The 25,246-nt window shown below is 38.8% G+C and overlaps 1 protein-coding gene across 1 annotated transcript in view; it reads left to right on the top strand.

Moving 5' to 3' along the window:
* grik3 (glutamate ionotropic receptor kainate type subunit 3) overlaps positions 1-17,265 on the top strand; it is a 176,015-nt gene extending 158,750 nt beyond the window's left edge. The window contains exons 13-16 of the mRNA XM_088327081.1: positions 1,501-1,718; positions 9,531-9,756; positions 12,625-12,875; positions 14,817-17,265. Of these exons, the coding sequence (XP_088183207.1) occupies positions 1,501-1,718; positions 9,531-9,756; positions 12,625-12,875; positions 14,817-15,155 (1,034 nt within the window). The 3' untranslated portion in view covers positions 15,156-17,265. The remainder of the gene's footprint in view (positions 1-1,500; positions 1,719-9,530; positions 9,757-12,624; positions 12,876-14,816) is intronic.
* Positions 17,266-25,246: the final 7,981 nt, after the last annotated feature.

Genomic DNA, 25,246 nt, shown 5'->3' with positions numbered 1-25,246 from the left:
TAATGATATCACTCATGTTAGCCTCTTAGATTATATTGCTCACAATCGGCATGTACGCAAGAGGGGTTATTCGTCATGTAAACGATTCATGAGGATTATTCTAATCCCGGGGACCAGGAGGCAGGACCCTGACAGGTTTGAGTGTACTGTCCCTTTTAAAATGACACAAAAGTTATGCAATGTAAATCTGCAGAACTAATTAATAAAAAATAAAATCCCCTATCCACCAAGGATGCTAAGAATCATATATAGTGATGAAACTTTGTAGCTTTAAAAACAATAAAAGACGTTCTTTTTTTGACTAGCCTGGGCAGATAATAATACATTTTCCAATTACCTTTTATTTCATTTCATATTTGCCTCTGATATTAGGTAAGCCAGAACTGACTGCCAGCGAGAATTTTTTTGTCTATCAAAAAGCACGGTTACAGATGATCAAATGAAAGCAGACATTATTGCCCCTGTAGCGTACTAAATTCTACGGAAAAATGGGCTAGAGATAAGATTGACTGCAATCCAGGCTGGCCAGATTCTTAATTGCCAATAGGTGTAAAAAATCTGTATAGCGATTGATGGTTAAAAGAAAGCTATATATACAGATACTTCCCATATGATACTGCAGTTAGTTATATTGTCCATAACGATCTTTGCCAGATATGATCATTTTTCTCAAGGTCTAAAACCATTATTTTGTTTGGATCTGTTGTGCCCTGGTGTGAAATTTAAAAAGCTGTTCTGAGGGAAACTGATGGAAGCAAACCATGATTGCCATTTTGCACCTATGGCCTGTCAGGCCATCAGCAAATATTCACACATTCACGAGTGTCAGTAGCATGGTTTGCAAAGTGTCTTGTATACGGGTATTGCTGGAATTGAACAGTCGACCGTCTGTTAGCTGGACAACCTGCTCAATCACCTAAGCCCTGGCTGTTTATGAATATAAAACAAAAAAACTCTCGTCTTTTGACACGGGTTAATTAGTGGAGTCAGTAAACATGGTGGAAGATTGAAATTGAATCTTAATTTCCATTGGTAGTCATTCCAAATGTAACTGTCTTTTAATGCAGATTGTTTTCCCAACAGTCTTCTTCCCTAAATTTGCACTTCTGTAACGATATTTATGTCTGAAGTGCATAAAGTTGCACAAGAATGTATGAAATTAGTTATAAGAATATAAAGTAGCCTTGCCTAGCTCAGTGGGACAATTGATAAGCAGTGCAGAGTATGAGGGAATATCTAATTAGGAGAACCCCAACCAGTTAAATTACAAAATGAGTTCCTGCAATGTTCAAACAACTTGTCTATAGACCAAGGTATAGTTGATAAGTTTATAACTCCCATCTAATTCAACATGCTTCCCAGAACTACATAAAATGTTTTATTTCACGAGTAAATCTCCCCTGTTCTGCTTCCTTTGCATTTATTTTACATTTATTGCCGTGCAACCATCCCTGTCTGCTAATTACAAAAACTGAGACAGTTATCCTTGATCTTGCACAGGCTCCGAGCTGATGCCTAAGGCTCTGTCGACCAGGATAATCGGCGGCATCTGGTGGTTCTTCACCCTCATTATCATCTCGTCCTACACGGCCAACCTGGCGGCATTCCTTACTGTGGAGAGGATGGATACACCGGTCGACTCAGCCGACGACATTGCCAAGCAGACCAAGATCGAGTACGGCGTGGTCCGTGATGGAGCTACAATGACTTTCTTTAAGGTATGGCATGATTGATTGCATGGCTTTGTTGTAATCTAATGTTGTAAACACAAAAATCCGCACACTGTTTTGCGAAGAAAAGGCATGGTCTGCAACAACGTCAGTGTGTCTTTCTTTAAGATACGTCATGATGGATTTCTGGTCTTTGTTCTGTGGTTTTAGCTAATGTTATAACACAAAAATCACAACAAGGTGTGGTCCGTGATGGCCCAAACATGACTTTCTTTCTGGTAGGGCATGATTAATGTCAAGTCAAGTCAAGTCATCTTTATTTGTATAGCCCTAAATCACGAAGAGTCTCAAAGGGCTTCACAGATTATTACACTATATTACACAGACTATTTTTCAGCCGACGAGAAGAGTAGGTTATTCATATGCTATGGAGTAGAAGTGAGTTTTAAGTTTAGATTTAAATATTTCCACTGAGGTTGCAGATCGGATCTCAGGGGGAAGAGCATTCCACAGCACCGGTGCCCGGATGGAGAACGCTCTCGAACTAGCAGAACACTTCTTTGCTCTTGGGATCACCAGAAGACCGGCACTCTCAGATCGTAGGCTTCGGACCGGGACATAGGGGCAAATCAGATCTGAAAGATAAGAGGGAGCAAGTCCATGTATGATTTTGTACAATACTAAGAGAACCTTGAAGTCACATCTATGGCTAACTGGGAGCCAATGCAGGTTAGCCAAAATAGGTGTTATGTGATCGTACTTTTTTGTCCTAGTTAAAAGCCTCGCTGCGGCATTTTGTACCAGCTGAATAGACTTGATTCTAGACTTCGGGAGACCAGAGAGTAGTGCATTACAGTAATTGAGACGGGAGGTAACAAATGCATGAATTATAATTTCCGCATCAGACTGAGACAGTATTGAACGGATTTTAGCAATGTTACAAAGATGGAAGAAAGCGGTTTTCTTTCCAAAGTGTGGTCTTAGCCAGTGTTGGGTGTATTACTGAAGATGAGTAATTAATTACCAATACTAGTTACTTTGGTTAAAATTAATTCCATTACCCACGGATTACTGACACCCAAAAGTACTGCGTTACTCTGAAAGTAACGACAGGGATCCCTCAGTTTTTGTGGTTAACGGGGACCAGAACCGCCCGCGAAATGTGCAAATCCGCCAAGATAGCGTCACACTTTAATTAAAGACCTCAAGAGTCACAGCTCATTTAAGCCCCTCAAGGTACACAATTTTTTATTTCAGAGCTTTGTTCTATACTGTGGTTTTAGCTAATGTAAACTCAAACGTCTTCACCCCATGCCACTAAAAAAGGCGTAGTCCATGACAACACCACAGGACTTTCTACAAGAAACGTCGAGATTGATTTGAGGTTTTCGTTCCAATCTGCATTTTAACTAATGTTATAAACACAAAAATCTGTGCAGTGTGCCACTGAAACCGGCTTTGTCCGCAATGGCCATGACTTTCTTAAAAGTATGTCATGATTAATTTTTTTGCTTCCTTCCAAACTGCATTCTTAGCTAAAGTTATAGTGGGCACAATATGCACACATTGCCGCAAAATAACAGTATTGTCAAAGCTACTCCAGCGTGACTTTCCTTCTTTGATTGTTCTGTTGTTTTAGCTAATGTTATGAGCACAAAAACCTGCACACCATTCCATTTAAAAAGAAGAGTGGTCTGTGACAGCGCCACCATGATTTTCTTCAAGGTATGCCACTATTGATTTCAGGTTTTCCTTCCAATTCGTGGTCTTAGCTAATGTTATTAACACCAAAATCTTCACACCGTGTTGTTGAAAAAAAGCCAAATTTATGACAGTGCCACCAGACTTTCTTCAAGGTACGTCATGATTGATTTCAGGTCTTTGTTCTAATCTGTGGTCTTAGCTAATGTTATCAAAACAAAAACAGCACACTGTGCCAAGAATAAAAAGGCATTGTCTGCGACAGTGTCACCATGACATTCTCAGGATACATCAATATTTATTTCAAGCTTTCATTACTATCTGTTGCCTTAGCTTATGTTATACTGTATGTCACAAAAGTGAGTTAACCCCAACCATTTCTGCAGATAGTTCATTATAACATGTAATTGAATAACACTAAAGAAACATTGCTTAGACATAATGAATGGAAGCCTGTGTAAAACTTATATAGCAGAGTTATTTTATCTGTACCCTCAAAAATAAAGCCATTGGTAGCTAAACCCCTGATAACACCCTCTATGACAACATGACTAAGCTGGGGGATATTCAAGATTTTGCGCTCCTCCACCTTCAGATTGAGGATGCCCCAAAGGTGTTCTATTGGATTTAGATCCGTAGACATGCTTGGCCAGTCCACCCCCTTTACCCTTAGACCCTTTAGAAAATCTTTGGTAATCTTAGAAGTAAATTTTGGGGTCATCATCAGGCTGGGACATTGCCCTGCGACCCAGTTTCTGGAGAGGGGTAAGATTTTCTGCTCTAGTTTTTCTCAGTACATCAAATTTATGTTTCTCTTAGTGAAATGTAACTCCCAATTCCAGTTGCACTCATGCAGCCCCAAACCATGGCCTTTCCAATACCATGCTTGACTTTAGGCATGACATAAATTTGTTTGCAATCCTCACCTGGTTGTCGCCACACATGCTTCACACCATCTGAGCCAAATAATTTAATATTTGCCTCATTAGACCACATTATATATTTCCAGTAAGCCATGGCTTTTGTTGACATACTTATTTTTATTTTAATTAAGTAATGTTTCTTCAGTGATATTCTATTGAACATTATCATGAATTTGCTGCAGGCACGTGAGAGGTGTACTCACTTTTGTGACATACTATAAATACAGAAAACGGCACACTGTGCCACTAAAGAAGGGCTTGGTCAGCGACGGCACTGCCATGACTTTCTTCAGGATGCATCCCGATTGATTCACGGTCTTCCTTTCCATTTGTGGTCTCAGTTAATGTTGTAAGCACATAAACTGCACAGCCTGCCACGAAAAAAAGCGATGTCGGCAACAGAGCTACCATGACTTTTAGGTAGGTCATGATTGATTAGAGGTTTTCTGTCTCTCGTCTTGCGTACGTTTACAGGTGCCTAGACCTACTAAGGTTGGCAGAGATAGATTTTTCAAATTTTCTTTGAAAAAGGGAGGGGGCGTAAGGTGACCAAATTTGGCCATGCTCACTCTCAGCATTAGTTTTGTGTCATGTTTGAATTAATGTATCTAACAATACTTTCAATAAACATTACATTACATAATGTTATAAACACAAAATCGGCATAATGTGCCACTAATAAAAGACATTGTAGGCTACGGTGTCGCCATGACGTGTTCATTGTAGGACAATCTGTTGTTTTAGCTTATGTTCTAAACACAGAAATATGCACACCCTGCCACGAAAAAAAAAGTGTCGACAATGGCTTTACTCTGATATTCTTAAACACAGGTCATGATTAATTTCAGGACTGCATTCTGTGATCTTAGCTAATGTTACAAACACAAAAATGTGCTTCTAAGTCAAAGGCGTGGTCCATGATGGTGCTTCCATGACTCTTTGAGCCAGTGTTTCTCAACTGAAGGGTTGGGACCCAAACGTGGTTTTCAGTGGTTTGCAGGCCTTTGCCTCTGCAACATAATGCTTAAAAAGAACAAAAAAACGAAGGGTCAATTATATTTTAGATGACAATTAACCTTGCTCGATGTCTTCTTGTAATTCAGTCAATCATCATTGTCAGAATTGTGTTTAAAAGAGACCGCATCTATTTTTACCGTGACTTAGTTTGTCTTATTTCCTTTTCTGCCCATAATAATGGGTCCTTAGAATGTTTTTGGTAAGTGGAAGGAAAAGTGGAAAACAGTGACAACAGCTATTTGAGTCGAAAAAGGAAATGATTTTAAAATATGAACATATTGTGTTCGCCATTTAAACATTGTTGGAAGGTATTGTATCTGGTTTAAACATGTTATAATAATAGCTTTTTATCAGTATATTGATCTTTATGCTCCACAGAATTAAGTGATTATGATTGAGATACAGAATTTTTCAATATTTTGGGAACGGACGTCTTTTAGTGTTTGGCTATTTTAAAGCCATTTTAGGGTATCACTTATATGCGATGTGGATTTATATACGAGTATATCCGGTACTTTAAGTCGTTTTGGTTTTGCTGGTCATTATGTGTTTGTTTTATCAAAGTGAATGTATTCTAATATCACTACTTTAATCTGAACACTCTTTTAATGTGATACATTTGAAAAGGGGAGTTTTTTTGCCATATTTTTCATTTGGGTCGCAGCTTGTCATTTGGATGGAATGGTGGGACCTAAAGACAGACCAGTTAAGAACCATTGCGTTAAGTTATGCTATGATTTATTTCTGTTCTTCGGTCTAACTCAGGGTTTGGGAACCTTTTTGACTTTTTGAGCCAGAAAAGCACAATTTTTGGAAATGTGTTTCAGTGAGAGCCATATAATAAATTTCAAGACTGAATTCAATTAAATGTGAGCATAACAAGCGTCTTAATTTATTATTGTAAACAATGTTGTTATAATACTCACCATTAATGCGACTTCTGGTGCTGCATGGATTTGCTGATAGTTTTGTAGTCTGGTTGGTACTTGGTGAGTTTAAGCTTCATGCAGGCATTGAGGCTTTCATCCATCAAACGTGATCATAGGTTGGACTTGATGTTTTTGAGATGTGAAAATGACTGCTCACATGAATATGTCGATTCAAACATTGTCAATACACTAATACTCACACGCCTCAGTGTGTGGTATGTGACTGGAAGCGCGTTCCAAGTTTTCGAGAATCAGCTCGTCTTCGGGTTGAAGTTTGTTCATTTTTGTCCACATGTGCTTGCTCGCCAACTCCGCTTTCTGTCGTGCAATTCTTTCCAACTCTTCATTCAGTGATGTAAACTTGTTCATCCACATCTCTGAGGCCTTCACGTCAGCCTCTTCTGCTTCAAAATCTACCAGGGAGACATCACGAATGCAACTCAGGTCGGCTGTGTTCAGTGAACACTCGTTTTGACAGGTGGTGAACTTAAAAAGACCAGAGTGCTCGGGACTGGAGGAGACCGGATGTGAAGCCAGCTAGCTGGTGGAGATCAAAGTTTTGAGTGGGCTCACTTGTTGTGCATGCCTCTGTAAACTCTCTCAGTTTTTCAAAATGTAGTAAGCGACCCGTTTCAAGATCCTTGATGAAGAGGTCCAGCTTGTTTTCAAAATCAAACGGCATGTTGAAGGGATAACACTATTTCCAACACCTCGCATTTTAACGTTGAGCTGGTTCAGATGTTCGGTAATATCCACGAGATAATAGAACTTGAGGAGTCACTCAGTTTTTGCTCGCTCAGGATGCTCGTTGCCTTTCATTTCAAGGAAAGTCCGTGTTTCGTTGAGGCAAGCCGCAAAACGGCTGAGCACCTTCCCTCTTGACAACCAGCGCACATTGCTGTGCAAAAGCAGACCGTGCAAAGGCGGCACGCCGTGTGTCGAAGTGCCGCTTTACATTCGACCATATCATTGATGCAATTTTGTCATTGCAAATTAGGCATACCGCAGAACCCGCTCTCTCCACAGAGGCAAATTCTTCGGTCCATTCGTCCTGAAGTGTACGATATTCATCATCCGTTTTTCGTTTCGCCATCTTCTCTGTCAAAGGGTTAGCTTTGAGCTAACGACCAACGGCCAAGTACCAAGAGACGCAAAAGGGGGCGTGTACCTGTGCCCCCAGCAACGGCCCAGTAACTGCCAACGTAGGGTATTATCATCCAATTAAAATAATAGACAATCGCTCATGCAATTGCAACTCTGCAAAAGACATGAGCAGTAGAAAATCCATTGATGGATTTAAACAAACAATATTTTTTTTAAACACAAATCTGCGAGCCAGATTTGCGAGCCAGATGCTATCATCAAAAGAGCCACATCTGCCTCGCGAGCCATAGGTCCCCAACCCCGGTCCAAACATTGGTTGTAGTTGATGTTATAAATGCCAAAATATTCACACAATGTCAAAAACAGACCAAAGTTTAACGAGGGGTAATCCTCATCACCTGGTCTTTCGAGCACTCAGGGATGAATGCCAGATTCCCTATTACTCGCTGCGTCTTTTCCGAGTTTGTCTTTGTAACGTCCCGGGCGAATACGTGCGATTAAAATCTCATTAAATGCTGCGCTTCAGCTGCCACTTGGCATCGCTCACCGTATTTCTAAGTGTCACTTTTACCGTTGAAATACCAACATTGTCGTTCTAAGCAAACACGCTTGGGTTGCAACGGCCCTCTCGGTTAATTTGTAACGGCTCTCAATCGTTGCGATGGCAATTATCCCGGATTAGACACGGCATAAATGTGACCCTGGTATAAAAACGTTATGAAATATTACAGCGTGGCGCAGTCTTGCTTGAGTAGCACTTATGAGATTAAATGCACGAGCTCCTTATGTGCCATGTCCTTTATAATCCTCAATGTATGTTAGTTGGTGGCTTCAAAGGACAAGGACTCGCTAGTCATCCAAACGAGTTATAGTATATTATTTGTTTTGTGATACATTTTACTACTATCAGAAATACAGTTGTATCCATCTAGAGATAAAATCGGACCTCAAAAATCCAGCATGACCCGACCCAGCCCGCGGGTATGAAAGCCTAAAACAGCCCGAGCCCGATTAACCTGATTTATAATAATAATAATAATAATAATTTCCTTGTATTGTCATTCTGTGTAACAATGTACACAGAACGAAATGTCGATTGCATCTGACCCGATGCAGCCGCAGCCAAGAGAGGGCGCCGCCGACCACTTTTTAAGTCTTAGGAATGACTCGGCCGGGGCGCGAACCCGAACCTCCCAGTCTCAAAGCGGGCGCCTTACCATCTAGGCTACTGAGCTGGTTAGGGGACTCAGCCGGAAGTTAACCCGAATTTTCACATTTTTTAGTGAAGTTATTTTGGCCATGTCTGGAAACAACCCCCCACCCTTGCCCTGCAGTTCTCAGATTGGTTTGTGTGTACAGGCACTCTCAAAGTGATGCCAAAATTCCACAATATACACAAATATACGGAGAACTGAGTTATCCGCGATGCACTGAGGACGTGAAAGTCATACCAGGATACAGCGAGAAAACACTGTAGCTTTAAATAATTAAAGTGTCTTTCTAATTTGATTAGCCTGGAGAACAATGAGTGAGTTTAACTATTTTCCCTCAGTTCATATTTATTCAGAAATAGTGTTAGCAAGAACAGATTACTTGCAAAAATATTTTGTCAGTCAAACAGAGACATCAGATAACAATGAACAAATTAACGTTACGGCTTCTGGGTGAATATGTGACCTGGGTATAAAAACGGCATAAGGATAAGGACTCAATAGTTGTCAGAAAAACAATCTCGGAACAAGGTATAATCTTTTTTTTTTATTTGTTGTTTCGTAAATTATAGAATTATTGAAAATGTGTAATTGAATAACTACATATTTTGAGCATTACAGAGACCCTTGCAGGTGAGTGGTATTTTCCTTAATTCGGAGAGTTGTATTACCCTTTGGGGATGTGACCTGTTCAGACCTATCAACCATTTGCCAGTGGATTAAAGCTGCATTCTTCAGTTTTATGTTCCCCTGTATATAAATGGAGTGTCCCTTTGTTTCTTCCCCCAACTTTCTTCCCCCAAATATTCTGTGAATAAAATGGGGAGTTGGTGACATTTTGGGCCGATGAGAATCAGGCTGAGAACTGACCATCGCCTTATGAGCAATACTAATATATTTTGTCTCATATTGTACTTTGTATTCAGAGATCTAAGGTAATAGACCTAACAGTAATTGTATTTTTTTTTTTATCAGAAATCCAAGGTTTCCACTTTCGAAAAGATGTGGGCCTTCATGAGCAGCAAGCCGAGCACGTCTTTGGTCAAGTCCATCGAGGATGGCATCCAGCGTGTCCTCAAGTCTGACTATGCTCTCATTATGGAGTCTACCACCATCGATTACATCACTAGGCACAACTGCAACCTGACACAGGTGGGCGGCCTCATCGACAGCAAAGGCTACGGAATCGGAACACCCCTTGGTAAGACCCTTAAATGGATGGTATCGAATATGAATATACCTGTAAAGTGCACCCCCAGGATCAACTTTCGAATGTATTGACAAATATGCTATAGTTATAGTTATAGCTACAAATAACAAATAACAGCAAGGTAAAAAAATCAAATTAGGCATATAAAGATGTATAAGGTTTAGAATAAAGCATGGGCAAAGTATTAGTGGATTCTAAATAGAGCAGTTTTGCATTGATTTGGTAGTAGGCAGATGGGTAAGGCTAGTTAGAGAGCTCAAAGTCCTGACAGCCTCATGAAATAAGCTGTCTTTGAGCCTGCTGGTCCTGGTTCTGAAACTCTGGAGTCCTTTCTCTGACGACAGCAGGTTAAGAGGCTCTGAGGTCGGTGGGTGGGGTCACCTTCAATCCTGGTTTTGTGGGTGAGGCGAGAGTTTTATATGTCCAGGAGGGAGACACCCTTTTCAGCTGATCTCACCATGCGCTGCAGATTCTTCGGGCAGGAGACAGTGGAGTTACAATGCCACACAGTGATGCAGCTGGTCAGGATACTCTCTATACTGCTTCTCCTAATACGACCTAAATTCATTCTGAAGTGGGGATTGTACCCTTAAAACAAGGACAAACAAGTTCAGAAACAGCTTCTTTGCCAGGGCCATTAACACCGTGAATGACCGCACAAAACTATGAAAACATATCTTGTGACATATTTGGGGATTACTGTTCCTGCTGAATGATATTTTACTTATTTTTATTGCATGAATGTTAAAATACACTATTATTTTTCATTGCACCTTTCTTTTTTAACTTAGGCCAATCTTTAAGCACGACATTGTAAATATTTTCTGACTATCCTGACAGTGTTTTATCTATTTTCTCTTAAAAGTCTTTATTCCTTTTTACCCTGGAGTACCATGTCTAATCTTGTTGCATACAATGTATCACAACATAGATATCACTGACAATGGAGACAATTCAAATTAAAATCGTCATACAGGCGAAGATAGAAACCTACGGTAATATGTAGCTAATGGTGTCTGAACCCCGGGGACCCCAGATGAAAATATAGTACGCGTGGGTTTCCTCCGGGCACTGCGGTTTCCTCCCACATTCCAAAAACATACATTTCAGGTGAATTGGCCGGTACAAAAATTGTCCCTAGGTGTGAATGAGCGAGTGAGTTGTCTGTCCCCGTGTGCCCTGCGATTGGTTTGCAACCAGTTCAGGGTGTCCCCTGCCCACTGCCCGGAGATGGCTGGGATGGGCTCCAGCCCCCCCGCGACCCTAATGAGGATAAGCGGTACGGCTAATGAGAATGGGATGAGGGATATATATATATATATATATATATATATATATATATATATATATATATATATATATTCTATTCATATATTTTTGCCCTTGGTGCGAAGTGACTTGATGGTTTAATGGAGGAGTGGGTGGATGCAGTTGCAAGAATTATAGGGATACATTACAAAAAATATTTTTAGAAAGCACATGAGCGACTGTATTGAATGGAGACAAATGCATTGTGGAAAATAGTTCAGCCAGTAGCATATCGGCTTTTGAATCATGCTGTGTCACAAACCAATAGCAAAGCATTATATTAAGTCAACCAACAGCATCTTGGAAACATAATTATACATATGTTCGAATATTTTTGCACGCAATTATCTTTATTACAGTAATACCTGTTTTTTTTTGCGAGGGTTCCCTTCTAAAAAGGACCAGCGGTTGTCAAAGTCAGCAAATTAGAAACCTTTATTAATTTATTTATTAAATATTCTATTACACATTGAAACCAGGGCAGCACGGCGGCGCAGTGGTTAGCGCATGTGCGGCACAGTTCTGAGGTCGTGGGAACCTCCTAAGTGGGTTCAAATCCAGCTCCCGGCCTTACTGTGCGGAGTTTGTATGTTCTCCCCGTGCTTGCGTGGGTTTCCTCCGGGCACTCCGGTTTCCTCCCACATTCCAAAAACATGCATTTCAGGTGAATTGGCCGGTCCAAATCGTCCCTAGGTGTGACTGAGCGAGTGAGTTGTCTGTCCCCGTGTGCCCTGCGATTGGCTGGCAACCAGTCCAGGGTGTCCCCTGCCCACTGCCCGATGATTGCTGCGATGGGCTCCAGCATCCCCGCGACCCTACTGAGGATAAGCAGTGCAGCTGATGAGATGAGATGAGATGAGACATTGAAATCAAAGAACACGCCCAATTTACACGCTCAAGCAACATATTTTTATGTGTGTTTTTTTCTTACAAATAACTTCTGTACTGTCAACTTTGAATTTTAAAACTATTTTTTCTGTTGAATTGCAGTACTGATTGGGAATTATTTTAAGACACTATCCATGTTCGGAATGTATTTTGTCACTATTGTGCGGCCATTTTTGGGAAACAAATATGTGGTGTAAATGTTTTGTTTTTGTACTTTAGCAAGGCAAAAAGACCAACTATAGAAAGCATCTTTTACTGTGCTTTTGCTGGTCTAGAGCATTTGCACATACGAAATTTTGCTTTTTCAAGCTGTTTTACATATGTGTACAGCTTAAACAGTAATATCATTGATAAACAGGCAGGCACAGGCAGAAAAAGAGCTGGACGACTATTTAGCCAATCAGAATGCAGAACATAATGCTCGATGAAAATCCGCAAAGTAATAAAACTGTCAAAAGTAAACCGCTATACAGATACAGATTAATGTAGTGAGGGAAATGTCGTAAAAAAAAAAAAAAAAAAAAAAAATCTTTCCACACCGTAAAAAGAAAACGTCGGAAAGAAAGGCCACTGTTGCCATGCTAAAAGACTTTGTATTAAGGTTGTTAACAGTATCCACATTTTAGAAGTGGAGTAAAAGCTTCTTTTGGGCCTTGCTCACAGGCTCGCCGTACAGGGACAAAATCTCCATCGCCATTCTTAACATTATGGAGGACGGCCGGCTGCACATGCTGAAGGAGAAGTGGTGGAGCGGCAGCAGCTGCTTGGATGACGAACGTCGAGACGCGGGACCCATGGGAATACAAAACCTTGGCGGCATATTTATCGTTCTGGCGTCCGGCCTGCTCCTTTCAGTCTTCGTGGCCATCGCCGAGTTTGTCTACAAACTGAGAAAGACGGCAGAACGGGATCAGGTATGTGTCCACGCCGAGAAACCTCGCCGGGTTCATTAGCGCCTCGTTTTAAAAAACAAAAACAAAAAAAAAACCTTAGCTGGCCGACCGACGAGCGAACGCGTCACGGCGTTTAGTTCTAACATGATCTAAAAGGATTTGCATGCCCCGGGCTAATCTAATTCCTGCTTGGCCACAATATTTACTTATTTTAATAGGCATGAATGCAAATTAGAGCAGAGAAAATTAATCCATTACTCGATGCCGCAGATGACCCCCTTCTTGGCGTCCCCCGCTCGTTTTGAGTTTAAGCGAAGTGAGCGGCATGCTCATGGCGCACACTCGTGCAAGCACCTTGTAAATGTTGGGCGATTTTTATGAGCATTAGCCGTCTGATACATATGTATGCTCTACTGACAAGCTTGCTAAACATGCATGCTGACACATAGGAACAAGAGCAGTTGGGGTTATAGCGTTGATGCTCTAATTTAAGAGGTAAACGTTTTAACAAGGCATTTATTTCAGTGAAAGCTACCACATTGTTTTAAAGCTTTAACTATAATTAAAGTTAGCTTTTAGAGCTGTTTAATTCAAAGCTTTAACTTTAGAGTATACGTTCCAATGATGCATTGACTCATGGTAAAGCTTTAAAGCGTCAATGTGTAATATTTGACCATTAGATGGCACTGTTGTTTAATGCTGCCATGCCATGGTCTCTGCCTTTAGTTTTTGTGCGCAAGACGCCGGGCAAACATAGCAGTAACCTCTAGGTATGGATTCCAATATTCAATAGAAACACACATTTTTTGACCTGTGAATTTGTATGGAAATTAAGTCAAGTCAATGTCACGAGCCAGGACAGGAAACAGGAATGAGAACCAGATCGCGTAACGTTACTCACAATTTATTGGGGAGAGGAGGAATGCCCGCACACTCGATCCAGAGATCGATGGTTGCGGAAGTGGATTGAAATGAGAACTAAGGAGTGGGCAAAAATCAATCAGATCGGGCCGAAAATAAAACAGGATCAAAACACAGGCAAATTCACAGGACTTGGCATAGTTTCGCGGTTGCTCTGACCCCAGGCAACTCGCAAGACCGCGTTTAAGTAGTCCGGCAGCAATCAGTCGACGCGTCTCAGCTGGTGTCAGTGGGCGGGGCCAATTGGGCGCCGTGGCAACCGTAACAAAACCTGGCACCACACGGCGTGGACAAATCGGGCGCCATGGCAACCATGACAGTCAAGCCATGTTTATTTGTATAGCCCTTAAATTAACATTTGTATGAGAGTCCAACTTTGTTCTTTTAGGATCTGACCAGGTAAAAAAGCAGTGTTTACTGAGAAAAAGCATATATATAGACAAGATTTTGGTTACATAACAGGCAAATAACAGGAAATACCGATCTCTGCGCTACACCTTGTATGGATAACCGGTTGCCTTGACCGCTATGAGTTGCACAATCAGTTCCGGAACCGAAGTTTTCCACAGAAGTTCATACAGAGTTAACAGACTCAACTATAGTTCATTTATTTTTGCCCAGTATTCAAATTAATGTTTTTTACCGAATATAACGTTTTTCGTACCACTAGGATGCAGTGAATAATACACATATATACATGATATGCATCACTTTCTCTGCTTTAAACTGCACAAGCCTTTCATTCGATAACTTAGAGAACTGGGTTACTTTTCTTGGTTAGATGTGGAATTGTGGTCCGTTAAGACCAGTTGAGAACCATTGCTTTAAAACTTCTCTACCGCATTGGCCAACTTTTGATGCGTTTCAAACTTGGGTCTTAATGAAAAACAGTCGCCCAAAATTCCACCTTTGCTCCATTTGAATCCATTTTACCAACACTCTGCACCGTCAAACCGAATTAAAGCTAAGGTCTCTACCTACCCGTCCCCCCTCCGTCTGTGCCTCCCCCCTTTGGCGCTCCTCTTCCCTTTTTGCCCAGAGGTCTTTGTGCAGCGCCATGGTGGACGAGATCAGACTGTCGTTCACCTGCGAGAGGCGAGTGAAACACAGAGTCCCTCCTCCACCTTCCCCACCGCCACCCAAGATGGACGCCGTGATCAACATGCGCTCCTACAACCAGCGATGTCTCCCCGGAAAGGACAACCTGAGCTGCAACGCTGGGATGACGCCCGTCTTCCCTTGAGCAAGGCGCTCCTCAGCAACGTGTCCGAGGCCAGGGACAACGGTATCGACGGCATCGAAGGCCTTCTCCGCTTCGACGTGGGCACGCTCACCAAACACGGACAACTCAAACTGGCTGCGTCCGCCACGCAGGTATGACGGAAAAAAAACAAATAGTCCCGACAAATCAGCTGAATGACTGGACTGAAACAAAAAAGAAGGCAATAAATAAAGGACGGACGGTCTTTTACCTCAAAAGGATTGCATTGTGTAAGCGATCTTTTTGCATTCGGAGGATATTTGTCCGTGTTGTCCTGGTACGATGGCAAGCAATTACCGTATTTTCTGCTCTATGAGGTGCTCCGGGTTATAAGGCGCAACCCCAAAAAATTAGCTTTTGTCATATTTTTTTCCATATATAAGGCGCACCAAACTATAAGGTGCATGAAATTGAGACTACAGAAAGAGTTACTGTGTGTATTTCTGTATCACCATTGGTTACACTTACAGTATATACTAATGCAATGACGCAATAATTGATCACTCAAAGTGTCGTTGACCATAATCGCAAAACATTATTTTCAATAGGAATCAAACACAACAAGTGGCAGTGAGACTGGCAACACATACCACAAGACCACTAGTGGTATTGATGACATACTAAAAGGCATTAAAGCGTATCCTATTATCACATTATTATAACTTGTGGTACCAACAACCTTGTTTTGCATAGTGCATTCCGATTGGTGAAACAGTATCTCCTTTTTTTCACCTGCGCTTCAATAACCTCTCAGTTCAATAGGTGTACATTTGAAAAAGAGTATTTTGTTGAAATACTTTCCGTTTTCTCCATTATCCAACTTTGTTGCAAAATAAGTGAAGAGAATGGTTTACTCGTCAGAATGCACAAAGCAAATCCGTGATTACACTTTGGCATCCAGATTTCAGGTGCCTTCATCTTAAACTTCTGCCAACGTTAATCAATCATGTGATGTATCAGAGTATCCAATAGCTGAAAAAAAAAACAAATTCTTTATTGTCATTGATATCAAGATCGTGAAACATGGTATGCAGAGAGATTAGACATAGCATTCAAGGGTAAGACGGATACTTTAAAGCGAAAGAAAATAAAAGAAGATTAGAGTAAATAGGCCAAAACAATAATAATTACAAGACAGTGGTTAGAAAAACTGGCCTAAGTTATAATAATAATGCAATTAAAAAGATTGCATCCTAACAATAGTAAAATGAAAATAAGTGCAATAACATTTAGCAACAGCAATTTAGGAAAAAAATGGTATAACTCACAAGGTATATATATAGATATATATAGATAATTTTTCACAGTTTAATTTTTACATTTCTAGGAGAGCACTGGAAAGAGATGATTACAAGCGGGTTTGCTCAAAACAAGAGGGAACAAATGCTCTGCTTTGGCATATGAACATGACTCTCTCTACTGACAGTGTTTATTACAATGAGATGTAACATAAGAAGAAAAAACACCTAAAATCCAAATAACGTATCTAAATAACACTAAAATAAATGTTCCTTGCACTATAAAATAATGTGATGATGAGAAAAGCTTCAATGCCTTGTCATATGTTATCTGTACAACTGTTGTTTTAGTGGTTAAGTGTCAGCGCTCTAACCACCACTAAACAGTGTTTTGCAATTGAAGTCAGGGATGTTTAAGGATTTCATCAATCATTGCACAATCAAGGCTCAAATGTGGTGATATGCAGTCAAATCTTGTATGTAAAACCTTAGGTGCGCCTTATAGTCCAAAATATATGGCAAATGGCGAGTTAAATGGTTTTCGTAAAAGGATTTCTAGCTAGGCCTCACGCGAGCATGACTTTGTACAAGAGCGGACTGTTCATCCTTACAAAAAAAAAAAATCTTGCCAAAGATGTGACCTTTAAACAGAGGGCCCGGACATTCTTCTCATGATTAGTGGAAAATATTTCGAAAGCGATTATTTATGGTTGGAATTAAACTGCACGAGGGAGTGGTCGAATTCGGTTTTATTTTATATCAAATTTTGTTTTTAGATATAGTATATTCATGTAGCAAAGGGATCAGTGCAAAAAGTAAATATTTAACAAAAGTTTTGCCAAATTTAATATATTTTTCATTTAAATTGGTATTATCCTGTTTCTTTAGAGAAATCATCCTTCAAGTGAGCATTAAATACTGAAATAAATATGTCAAAATATCTTGACACTAAATAATCATATACCATATAAATAGATGGTAGATTATTTTGATGTATATATATATATATATATATATATATATATATATATATATATATATATATATATATATTAAAATCAGCCAGAGATTTCATTTTTTGCATTCCCTAAAACCAGCAAATCAAATGTTTTAAATGAAAATGATCACAAAGGCCAAAAAGTTAAAAAAAAATAGTCAAAATTCACATAACAAGCCTGTTAATATTTGATTCGGCTGTTTTTTTGTTGCGTCACAGGGAAAATAAATGGACAAAAGTCAGCATCAGGCGGACAAAACCGAATCGCTGAAATTGTGCTCTGTTAATCCAGCCCCAAAAAATCTTTCTTTCATTATTTAATCTGATCAGAATTTGTCTTTCCGTTCCACAAAGGCAGAGAATGTCTATCGTGCAGTGTTGACTAAAGTGTTGCGGTCTTGTAGTTTGAGTTCAAAATTCAGTAGATACACAAATACATAGCAAAATGGGCCATATATAAAACAATCAAAACACAGTAAAACTGAGATAGCTAAGCAAACCTAGCGCGTCTATGTACAGTGATACCTTGGTTTACTTGACCATTACCTGTTCAAGATGGTTTATCGAGTTACACCGCAACATTTTTCTTAAATACCCAAAATACTACTGAAACATGATTTATTCAAGTTTTGATGTTTTATTCAAATACCTAAACAAAAATGCTCTATACTGATTTGTTTAAATACCGTGGTATCATTGTATAACGCTAAAAGCTAAGCGTGCCTAGGTATTCCTAATCCCGAGCCGCAACGTTGAAACCTCGTACGGAGTTTTCCCATCAAACTGGGAAGTGTATAGGAGTGGACCTATAGACCTGGTGTCGGGCGAGTAGACCTCTGTGAGGTTTGCGATATAAATCATTACAAAAACGGTAAAAAAAACCTTGAAAAATCTATCTCATGAGTGTGTATACCTTAGCGTTGGTGGAGTTAGACACCCGTCGTATAATTGTTTATCCGAAGACTTCTGCAACGTAGAGTGTGTAGATAAGAAGAGCAGGAGACAAATGTATTTTGATAACATTTATAATTGTTATAAAGGAACTCACCATGTCATAGTGGGTATTTATTTCAATAAAGAGATCACTTCAATGTACGTTTTCACTTTGCCACAAAGCCCTTGGTTTTATTTATTATTATTAAAGGAAATACTTAACAGTATATTGCAGTTATTGTTTGATTACATGGGAAAATAATCTACATAATTGTAATGGATTAAAGAGTTTAAAATTTCTGATCCAATCTCGATATTTGGCTAAACTAAAATCACAGAATAGATCAGCTGAAGAGTTAAACCCCAAAAAAAAGAAAAATAAATCATTTAAACATGAATGCAGTTAAAAAAGATTACAAGAGTATTTGCCTAATTTTACACCGGGGCGGGGGAAACATGCTAAAGTTGCCTATTTTCCCTATTTATTTTGCAGATTTTTATTGGGGCAGATTGATCAACATGACTTCTTTCTTTTCGTATGTTGTCACGCATTTTTTATACATCTTTTATTGCCAGTTTATCAAAAACAGAATAAACAATTGTGTCAAATTTGAGCGGGAAACATCAAACTTCTCCGTGGAAAGACAGTCAGTGAAATTACCTCCACCGAGAAATTTCTGCGATTGCATTGTTACTTTTTTTTTCTTTTTCTTTTTTTCTTTTTAACTTAGCCCGCTGTGGTTATTTAGAATGGTTGCTACAAATAATAATCATTGCATAATGAGTCAAACATTATTTTGGGTCTGAATAAAACTGTAGTATCAAGTTTTAAGATATATTTTTTCTTCATTTTCGCGATGAAGTAAAAACTGCAAGTTGGCACCCCCCAGGAAAAATGTCTGTTTTCATCAATAACGCCCGCATCATTTGAAAGGAAATCATTTTTACCTTCAGCATTGCTACATTTTTTTTCTGTTTAGAAAATATTATTTTTCTTCATTTTCGTGAAGTTGCGACAACTACCCTCTGGTGCCCCCCATTGAAGACTCTCCTCCCACTTTATAAAATTGCTGTTTTTGAGAATAATACCTAGACAAAATGATTATGTACTTTCCTTATTAGATTTAATCCACTCATTTAGTCGAATCTGTGTGTTTAAAAATGACACAATTGGAAATTAAATAACCCATTCAACCCAGCACAAACTGGCTGAAAAGATGTTGAAAATGTGTCTAAATGTAAAAGTTGAAAAATACTTTGGATCGAAATAGGCATAATAAACACAACAACTATTATTGGACTATTTTTGGTAAAATTTTAGACTTTAGACTTTCTAAATCAGACCACACCAACTTAATTAAAAAAAAATATTGAAAATGCATTCAAAACACGTTCACATTTATCATAGATCATTTTTCAGGCAATAAATTTACACTCAAAGTTCTGAATAAAAACATTCAGCGTACATTAAGACAATAAAATCCTGTCCTTTACCAACACCTAACAACCTAAAACGCATAAACACAAACACACATAATAGTTAAATAAAATACTAATAGAAATGAAATATGATTGTGGCAAGGCACAGACTAACCATGTGAGAAAAGGGACCCGAGGGGGGCTCATTCACACTGATAGGGATGGCGGCAGATGGCCTCAGGATTTTCAGCCATTAGGCCCCCCAAAAGACATTTAAAAGACTCTCAGGCTTTGTCCTATTTACGCCTTTATTAATTTAAAGAGTGACAATTGAAAACGTCTTTTGGGGGGGGTATATTTGGACCAAATTAGACGTAGTAAACACAACAATTGATATTATTGGAATATATTAGGTTTACATTCTTAGGGTTAAAGAAACCCCCATTTCAGACATCTATTTTGAGGCTAAATCATGTCTAAATCAGACCAAACAAGAATTAATAGAATTAATCCACCCATCACAAACTGGTTGAACAAAATATCGAAAAGAAGCGAAAAGGACGCCCAGGTTCCGTCCGAAAGACGCCTACTTTTGGATTAAAGGGAGCTATGGAAGGACATGGATGTCTAAAAATTTTCAAAAGCCTTTTTTGGGAATTAATTTGAACCAAATTAAACATAATAAACAGAAAAAACAACCATTCTTGGACTGAATTTGGTCCACATTGAATGGGAAAAACCAACCTGATTTTAGATGTTTTTTGTTGGGCTACCTTCTAATTAAGGCTATTTAGCGTGAACTGATTAAAAAAGATGTTAAAAAACTGTTAAAAAGATGCGTATGTTTCACCCGAAAGTAAATGTTGGAAAACAAACGTATTATAACTAATAAAAAAACTCATAAATGTTGAAAAGACGGCTTTTTGTGGTCTAGATTTGTAACAAGGTGGATATATTATACGGAACAACAACTATTATCAAACTATGTTGAATTGCCTATACAAAACCCAAATTTAGACGTCTATTTTGGGCTTAATCGTGTCTAAAACAGACCAGATTTTACCTAAAATATAATGTCCAAAAAGACATTCAGTGCTGGGGGTGGGTAAAAACCTTAATCTGTTTTCTTAGATTTATTGATTGGGAGGGTGTATGTAATGCCTTTCCTTTTTGAGTTTTGCTGCTTCAAACATTTGTCTGAAAATAACAAAACAAAAAAAACTCAACCAAGTTGGTGCCAGCCAGGGTTTCGTTTGTGGACATTGAGAAACTTTCTATGAATATAGTTTTTGTAAGGTTTTGTACAAATAGAATCGACACATAAGGATTTACTGAGTGTACGTGTTAAGAGAAGATTAGTAAAGAAATGAAAGATGGCAACTTTCAGCGACATCGAATCAAAATTAAGGATTACAAAATATTTTCTTTTTAACACACTGTGAATTATTCAATTGTACAGTTTGCTGTATGGGTTATATGAAGTTTTCAATAAAGAAATGAACAAATGCAGTATTTGTGTTGCTGTTTTTATTGTACATAGTCGGGGGGATTAGAATACACCACTGATTTCCACAAGTGCAAACAAGAATATTTTTTCATTTTTTTTTTTTTTTTTTTTTATGGAAAGCCCCAAAAAAGGAACATCTATGAAAATAATATATATATATATATATATATATTTATTTATTTTTTTTCAATATATCACTGCTGTCATTTGAAAAAAAATCAGTTTCAAAAGAGTTTTTGTGTTTTTCTTTTAATAAAAAATGGACCAAAAAAAAAAATATATCCTGCAGAAACAACAGTGAAAATCACTCTGATTAATGTACATAACATATTTAGTTTGTTTTATTATTAATTGTTCTTATTATTATTTTGTAATCCGTGAATATTATATTTTTATTATCATTTATTGTATTCATTCTATTTGGGAGATTTATATTTTAATATTTTTATTTTGTTTTAGTGTATTTATGCTTTAATTCTGATAATTTTCACTGTTCATACAGTCCATTATAAATTCATTTTTAGTTATAATAATATCTCTTCTAGTATTCTTATTATAATTAGCTTAAAAATGAAGGGTTTTTTTATTATTAAAAATGCTGATATGGAGAGAGAAACACATCCTCATTCCTATGTATATATAACACATTAAAATTCATATTGTATTTTTATGTATTTTAATTTTATGTTCATATAATGTATTTATTTTATTATCTAATTCATCTAGTTTATTTGCATTATAATACATTTATTTTGTATTAGTGCATTCATACACTATGTTAGTTGTATTATTCTTATTATTATTTTCCTTTATGTTGAAATACAAGTACAAAAATTATAAATAATTATAATAATAAATATTCTTGTATTTTTATTATTCTTTAACTTGAAAATATATAAAATATTTTTTTGTATTTATCAAATGTTCTTTTTTAATTAGAAGACACTATATTACATAAATTTGTTCAAACCATAAACCTATTACATCCGAATGTTGCGGTTGTAGTCAGAGCTAATTTTAACTCAGCAATCATTGCATAATTACGGTAAAACCTTGTGTATAGCACAAACTTTGAGGTAAAAAAGAAAGTGCATAATACACAAATAAATACAATATAATTAAGTGTTCATAAGGAATTGATGCAGAATAACCTCTCCTTAGTTTATTTGATGACGGAGAAGGGAATAAAAAATCGTATTCGAGAGTTACAAAAACTCCCAAGTTGTGTGCCCTTTTTTTTAACTATCAGCAGCAGCAGAGTCATAACAAGCCTGATTTAGTATCTCTTCAATATCAATGAATCCCCTCGGACCCTGCCGGGCTATGGTGCCGACGGGGGCCAGTATCGGCCCCGCATTAAAACAGCAGCGGGGTCGGCAAACGGGAATCATTAAACACGAGGAGAGTCCGTTTGACAGCCGGTTTTTTTGCACACAGTAAACGAGGAATTCAGGGGAGAAAATAGACACGATTGTCCATTAAACCATCTTTTGGGTCAATCGAGTACACTGGAGCTTTGAACAAATGAATTGAACTATTAATAGAACCCGTCAAGCTTGAGCTATTTGGATAAGAAAAATATGTATAACGTGCATTTTTTTCAATAAGTAAAAAATGATTAAAAGGCTGTGAGCCCTAAAGGATTTTATATGATTGACTCAGTTTAATGCAATAGATATTCACTGGCTGGGCTGTAGTTTAATGTCTGGGCAGGCTGTTCAAAAAGCATAATATTTTGTCTAGGAAACTTTGATAACAGGACTCATGGATTTGCTGACGACAAGGTGCTGTGTTGTGAGATCATTGGGCGCAAACAATCGCTTGGCACGCACATGGCAGGAGCTGAGACTCCATCTTGCGGGGCGGCAGTAGCTCAGGAGGTAGAGCGATCGTTTTAGGATTAAGGGATCCCAGTTCGAATCCCGGCTTGTCCGTGTTACATGTCGAAGTGTCCTTGGGTAAGACATTGAACCCCCTATTACCCCCAATAAGCAGGTTAGCGCCTCACATGGTTGCACAGATCACGGCCGCTATTGGGAAATGTGAAGCACAATGTAAAGCGCTTTGGGAAGTCATTGACTTGAAAAGCGCTATAGAAATGCAGATCATTTCATTTCATTTCAAATGTGGGCCAATAAGAAGAGAAGAGAAGAGACAAGAAAGCTAAAGGACTTCAGAAAGGGGGCTTCCCACAGACATCACTTCTTCAGCCGTCTCAGATGGAGTACAAATAGTTCTTCTGTTAGAAAAATAAACACCGGCCCCCGTGTGAAAGGCCTTCCTGGTCATTTTTTTCTCTCAAGAAATGAGCGCGCATAGTTGTTGGAGGAATGTAGGTTGTGTTTGGTTAATGGAGTCAGATAACTGATTTAAACAATCCGGTAAATAGTACATTTTGTTAGTTAATTCCCAACAGCGCGTTATTCTATATTCAGGTTTAGTTAATTGGTCCACTGAAATTCACTGCCACCAACTGTACCAGAGGTAAACAGCAGGCATAACAGTACAAAAAATGCAGAAAAATAACATAACATGACCAACAAATATAACAGTGAACAATGAGGGTAGGTTAAATGGATGGGTCAGTGGGGCCTGTATTTTAGAAGTGTAATGGCAGAGGGGATCAGGCTTTTCCTTGGGCAGGCCTTCCTGAATCTTATTATGCTGTATCTGTGCCCTGTTGATAGTAGTATGAAGTATTGGTGAGTAATATCCCGGACTAGTGTGTTCGCCAGTCGGATAATGTTCATGGGGAAGCAGTGGCTCAGGAGGTAGAGCGCTCATCTTGGGATCAAGAGATCGCAGTTCGAATCCCGGCTCCTCCTTGTTACATGTTGAAGTGTCCTTGGGTAAGACACTGAACCCCTAATACCCCCAATAAGCAGGTTAGCGCCTTACATGGCTGCACGGTGTCACGGGGAGGAGCGGACCAGAACGGAGACAGGAGGCAGGAAGGGAGAACTCAATTGCATTGACGATCAAAACTTTTATTTACCAAAATAAAAGTCGTCCAAAACTCAGGGACAAGACAGAACAAACAGGCTTTAACTAAAAACGTGCAAACACAGGCTTCTTCCGACTCAAACAAAACAGGACAGAGCAAACAGAACGGGAGATGCAGACAGAAAATGCAAATCAGAAAATGCAATGAGCCAGCACCCGCAAAACCCACAACCCACCCTTAAGTAGCACACACGTAAGTTAGCTGATCTGCTTCAGCTGGTGCCCAGGGGGCGGGGGCCAGCCTGTCGCCATGGCGACCATGCTGGACATGACACACGGCCACCATTGGAAAATGTGAAGCACACTGTAAAGCGCTTTGGGAAGTCTTCATTTCATTTCATTTTATTTAAGTCTGCTAGGTCGGGTGTGGGTAGGCCCAAGATTTAAGCTGCTGTAGAACTGATACGTTTGCGTTTTGTCTGGTTTGTGACAGAAAGTAGAGTGAAAAAACTCAAGGAGCAGCGCAGATGTATTGAACATTGCTTTGGTAAACTAGTAGCAGGAGCATGAGTTTTTACTGAAAGATCAGTCCATAAATTTTGGACACGACAGGAAACCATGGTCATGGCGGTGAAAGCGCTAAATCCTAATCACTGTACCACTAGTGATACAGCAAGAGATGAAAAGGCAGTTTTATCTCATTGTTACACTATTTTTGACAAATTGATTGTCATTGTAACTTGTGATATGCCCAATCAGATTAACATTTGTCTCTGGTACTGTGACTAAAAGTAGTGTGATAATGAGATAAAATCTATTGCCTTATCAGATGTCATCCATCCCAGTGGTCGGCAATTTTTTTCAGTACAACAGACTGTGTTAATGTCTGATTCTATTCTCGTGGCCTGACCCAAAAATTACATTCATAATAATAATAACAATAATACTAATAAGCCCAAATCCACTGTGCAATCACTGGACCATTAGGAATCTAAGCAACATAAGAAAAAGCATTGGAATCAATCTCATAATCACAACGGTTTTACTCACGGTACAAAGTTCCACAATGCTGTTTTGGCTGAACCCTTTCCCATAATGCTCTGTTTCGGAGTTGTACAGCGTGGCACTATAAAAATAGTATGATGATGAGATAACATCCAATGCTTTTGCTTT

Source organism: Urocampus carinirostris, chromosome 2 (assembly GCF_059441175.1).
Source record: "Urocampus carinirostris isolate Australia breed hairy pipefish chromosome 2, RoL_Ucar_1.0, whole genome shotgun sequence".
In the NCBI taxonomy this organism is placed as follows: domain Eukaryota; kingdom Metazoa; phylum Chordata; class Actinopteri; order Syngnathiformes; family Syngnathidae; genus Urocampus; species Urocampus carinirostris.
Note: the sequence above shows the minus strand (reverse complement) of the source record. Positions and strands in the feature narration are given on the sequence as shown.